At 49.6% G+C, this 5331-nt stretch overlaps 1 protein-coding gene across 1 annotated transcript in view; it reads left to right on the plus strand.

The window, feature by feature from the left end:
- The first annotated feature begins 374 nt into the window (after positions 1-374).
- ZNF185 (zinc finger protein 185 with LIM domain) overlaps positions 375-5331 on the plus strand; it is a 32419-nt gene continuing 27462 nt past the window's right edge. The window contains exons 1-3 of the mRNA XM_035896161.1: positions 375-399; positions 2983-3121; positions 3702-3761. Of these exons, the coding sequence (XP_035752054.1) occupies positions 375-399; positions 2983-3121; positions 3702-3761 (224 nt within the window). The remainder of the gene's footprint in view (positions 400-2982; positions 3122-3701; positions 3762-5331) is intronic.

Raw genomic sequence — 5331 nt, forward strand, 5'->3', positions numbered from 1 at the left:
GGTCTGTCCCACCGGAGTGGCTCTGGGCACTTTTGCTAAGGTCTCCTTCTCCACTTTCCTCCCAGACCTGGAAGGATGCATCTGTAACGGCCAATCTGAAGATTTACTGGTGTGGAGAACACACCCATTTGATTTTTCCTGTCCTTGATGCCGAAGGCACATGGCATGGGGAGAAAGCACAACTCTAGTATGTGTGCCTCAGTCTCCCCATCCTCCAGGCTCTGTGGCTGTGACACTGTTGTGATGCTCTCCCTTCCGCATAACTTCAAAGTTTTTTATATCAGAACTACTAATCTGCTTTTCCCTTTTTTTATTTCTTCCAGGAACTTCTTGTCTTCAAACAGTAACCGAAGGGGAAGGCGCTTCTGAGAACCATGATGTCCCTGGGTGTCAGTAAAGGTAATTCTTTTCCCCAGCCCGAGCTGTTGAGGGTCTGCCCGCTGTCATGGCTTTCCTTTGGCTTTTTGTTCAGTTGTATCTGCTGTAAGGTCTCTGTTCAACTCCCCCAGTGCAGTGTGTCCAAGGGTAGAGGACACCTCTTCCTTGTCTGGGACCTCCTCCAACCTGCAGTTCCACAATGAGATGCGTTTGGCTATAAATTCAGTATCCACGAAGGTATGGAGAGCTGGAGAGCTTATAGCCTGGCTGAGGTTTTGAGATGAGCAACAGACTAATAAACTACCATATGATTCTATTGTCAAGACCCTCCTGAAAATTCTCTGTGTCTGGAAGGTCTACTGAAAATCCAGGAGCAATTAGCAGCCAGCACAGCAGCTGACCAGGGTGGCTTCCCCGTGTCTCTGTCTCCCCACACCCTCTTGTCGCCTCTTCTAGAGATGAAAACCAAAAGTTTGTGGGCTGCAGACCGCCCCGTGCAGTGTGCAATATCCATACAGTATTGTTAATAAACTCCTAATACTGTCTTATTATCGAAGGAGTGTAAAAAAACCCCATACTGTGGCTACAAGTTGCTCCGAGTTGTCCCAGGAGCATGCCCAAGCTGGGGAAGCAGAGTCTGAGATTTAGTTTTTAAGCACCAGGTGCTTGCAGCACCTTTAGATGTGAATAGATGGGGTGACGCTTCCAAATCCCATAGGTAACCTGGAACAGTAACGTGGCGAAGAGTGGAAATGCCTTATTCGTCTCCATTAGGCAATTGATTTTATTTTCAGTTTCAGTGCCAAGAAAAGCAGCCCTTCCCTTTCCAGGTGCTCCCCATGAAGAATGTTACTGCTGGTCCCTAAACTGCACCCTGACGTAGATGTGGCCCTGTGTAACTGTGCCCTTTAACTGCTACTGCTAATCCCACGTGAGGAAGGACGTTCTCTTCATTGCTACAGCTGTGTTTTCCTTACAGACAATCCCATGTTCTTCCTTAGAGACAATCCCATGTGACCACGTGTTTAAAAAAAATCCAAACCCCAAATCCTACCCCTAGTGTATAACGTATACTTGAAGCACATGACCGCGTGTCAGAGATTAATCAATTTACTGCGTGTCAGCTGCTCAGTGATAACTGTTTCTGGGCAGCCTTCTAGCCCATCACGAGCCCAAGACACAGAGACTTCGCTGACCCTCCTTTCCTGGTAGCTAAATTGAATTATTTCATGTTTGCCGCAGGCTAAGAGGGTGCAGCCAGGCAGTTCCCTTGGCTTGGATGATAAGAAGCTGTAAAGCTGCAATAACTCGTTGGTGTCTCTAAACCCCTGAGCTGTATTGGGCCAAGTGTGACGAGGAGAGCGGGCTTGATGTGTTCAGCCTTTACCAGTCATTTCCAAAATGGCAAAAGATGGAAGATAGTCAGAAATACACAGAAAAGGAGATTGCCTTATCTCGCCTTCATCTTACAATTTTCCTCATGGGAAAACAGCTATTTCCCTCAGAAGAAAATGCTGGATGGGGAATTTCCCAGTTAAAATGCCTTTTTTTTTTTGTTCAGTTGGTTTTTTAAATGATACCCAGCTGCAATCAGTTTGGTCCAGCAGGACTTTGGCACTCGAGGACGACTGAAGCCCTTCGCATCAGTCACCTGCACATTTCCTTCCCTTGCGAGAGGCTGTTCCCCCTTCCCCAGCCTCCCATCTCCTTCCCTCCCTGCTCCCAATACTTCTGGCTTTCATACTCTTCCCCATTGACCTCTGCTTTTGTCACCCAGTCTTTTTCCCACTGGCAGGACTTAGCGACTCCTAATCAATGACCTTCTGCAATTTCCTACATTCTACTTTTCTGTTTTCATTGCCATTGCTGACTTTCTCAGCCAGAGAACATAGTTGTGGTTCGTTGCCTAAAGAGAGAGAAGGAGCAGAATGAGGATGGTGGCAGAGTTGCTGTTGGACAGCAAAAGAGAGACCACGCAGGGTAGGACATTTTCAGATTTGGGCCAGACCCGCAGTGTTAGGGAGACATGGTTTGAGAATATGTTTTTGAAATTGAACTTCGTAATGGAAATGTGGAAATGAGGAACCAAAGGACGTGTCTCTTCCAACTCTGACAGGCCACCAGAGAGAGCTGACAGCATTTTATGGCTTACCTCTATTCCCCGAAGCCTGGCTCCGCGTCGTGCTCCAGACGTACCATCCCTTCCCACAAACCAAAAAAGCCCCACACTAGAGCTGCTGTGATGGGAGATGCCAGGGGAAACTCACTGCTTTGTAAATAGGCCATTAGAGCACCCATTGAATGTCTTTGCTCTTCCTGAGAGAAAAGAACTCGTGAATGGTGAGCAGCCCTCTGAAACTCTATAAGTCTCTAGAGGAGGTGATGCGTCGGGGTAAGCTGATCCTGAAGTTTGGACGGCAGCTTGTTTCCATCTTTCCTTAGGAATGGCAAAAGACTCCATCAGTGTTTGAACCTCTGGCTGAAAGGAGACCTGCGCTCCCTGCTGCCTGAGATTCACCCCAGCTCACCTGCTGGCACTGTGAATTCTTGCCCTTTCTCAGCAACCCTTCTCCTCTCTCCTCCCTTTCCCTCCGCCTCTCCTAGGACGTGCCATTCCATCCACTGATGAAGACCGCCGGAGGATCATTAAGCAGATGAAGGTGCGCACCACCCTGAAAGGAGATAAGAGCTGGATCCACCACCATAACTCGGACTCTGAGGATGAGAAGAAGAGCAGCCCCCTGTAAGTGTGGCCACCGAGGAGCGCTCCTCTTCTCCCTTCCCCTTCCCTCAGCAGCCTTCTGTGAGTACTCCGTTCTCCGGCCTGCAGAAGAAACGTGTGGCACTAAAATGTTTTGGGGTCCCCGTGATGCCAGGAAATGGCACTGCCACAGGGAAGCAGTGCTCCTGCTTAATTTTGATAAATGCAGGCTGGGGAGCTCTGGGAAATGGCCTTTCCTGGGAGCTGGGAACCCAGCAGCACAGGCAGATTTGAAGTCTCAGGAGAACTCCAAAGCTTTTTTAAAGCCAGATTGTGTTTCACTGTCTCCAGAGTGACAAACAAAGGGGCAGACCTTGATGAGAGGGAGCTTAAGTGATAAAGCAGCCAGGTCTACATCTCCCCCTGCAGCTCGCAGGGCTGTGTCACACCCCCGGACCAGGGAACACCACAATCTGCACCAGCTTCTCTTTAATTAGAAGCAAAACCAAGCCCAAATCAGTCTTCTCTTAGCAACTCTCTCCAAAACCATCACTGCCATGTTCAGCCGGGCAGCTCAGCAAATCAGATGTTAATTATGTCGTTGTGTTTTCTCTTTGCTTAGGTCTGGACGGGACAGCGGGGGATCCCCAGCCTCAACACCTACTGCTCCCCAGAGCGACAGGTAATTTGGGGGACCCATCCTGTTGCTTCCCTTCCGTGTTAACTCCTGGGGTCGGTGCATGCTTTAACTGGTTCTTCACAAATGTCTGCTCTTTCTTCACCTCCTCATACCCACTCACTGCTGTGATTGTGTTGGAAAATACTGTCCTTGAAGAGAGCCTGCATTGCTCAGTGTAATGTCTTGCAAACTGTCACCACGCAGAGAGCGTGGCGTATCTCCTGCAGCCTCCGGATGGATGAATGGATGGATTGATGTCTTTAATGCAGGGGAATGGATGCCTTCAAGCCCATGATCCCACAGGATTACTGGTGCACCTCAGTTCCTGTGCTGGTGCAATAACTTTCACAGAATCACAGAATGGCAAGGGTTGGAAGGGACCTCGGGAGCTCACCCAGTCCAACCCCCCTGCTAGGGCAGGCTCTCCTAGAGCATGTTACACAGGACTTCATCCAGGCGGGCTTTGAATATCTCCAGAGAAGGAGACTCCACAACCTCCCTGGGCAGCCTGTTCCAGTGCTCTGTCACCCTTAGAGTAAAGAAGTTTTTCCTCATATTCAACTGAAACCTCTTATGTTTCAGTTTGCACCCATTGCCCCCTGTCCTGTCACTGGACACCACTGCAAACAGACTGCTTCCATCCTTGTGACTTCCGCCCTTAAGATATTTGTATGTGTTGATAAGGTCCCCTCTCAGTCTTCTCTTTATGCTCTAAGCCTTGGGGGCTCCTCAGAGCAAGCATAGCCCTGCATGGGAACTGAATTTGCTTCAGGGCCAGAGCACAGGGGCTCTTCAGGAACCCAGGAACATGTAGGACTAGTGTTCTAAAATATGAAACTGTTGGAAAGGGCTTAGTCCTATGTGCGAGCTCTTTGCTAGCTGCAGTGCCATTGCTGGGAGAGCATTGCCCTCTCCCGTGAGCGCTTTCCTCTCCCTTTTTCTGTGCCAGCTCTTGTCGCTTCTTGTTGCAATTAGACAGGACAGTTTCCCTGCTGTGCCCTAACTCTTTCTGCCTCCTTCTGCAGCCTAGTGCCTTATCAGGCGCAGGATAAATAAAACTAGGGACATTTGTGACACTGGAAATGTGGCATCTGAAGGGGCATCTTCACGCAAACGTGTGAGGGCCTGAAGTTGATGGAAGGTGAGCGACAGGGAGTCCAGGACACTCAGGATCTGTTAATACTTCAAAGTGAGGAACAGGCATTCACAGGCCAAGCCGGACAACTTCTCAGCTTCCCTGCAGCTCTCCTTCAAAGCTCAGGGAACAGCTAGGCAATAGGGCTGAGATGGCCTAAACCCTGCTGCTGCCTGCTCTGAGGACACCGCAGAAACGAGAGCTTGGGGCTCCTCCAGCTCATCCCATCCGGAGAGCTCCAGAGCTAGGCTAAGCCTGCAGCGAGTTTGCATTTCTGTGTCTGTGAGTAAATGTGAGCTTGGCAGCCACTTCAAGCACATGGTGATGGGCAGTGTAAACTTCCCTGCTGAGCTGCAACCTGACAGCTGACCCTGCTTGGAGCAGGAGGTTAGACCAGGGACCTGCTGAGCTTTCCTACTGAATTATCTTATGATAATG

Source organism: Egretta garzetta, unplaced genomic scaffold (assembly GCF_000687185.1).
Source record: "Egretta garzetta isolate BGI_Z169 unplaced genomic scaffold, ASM68718v1 scaffold226, whole genome shotgun sequence".
Taxonomy (NCBI): domain Eukaryota; kingdom Metazoa; phylum Chordata; class Aves; order Pelecaniformes; family Ardeidae; genus Egretta; species Egretta garzetta.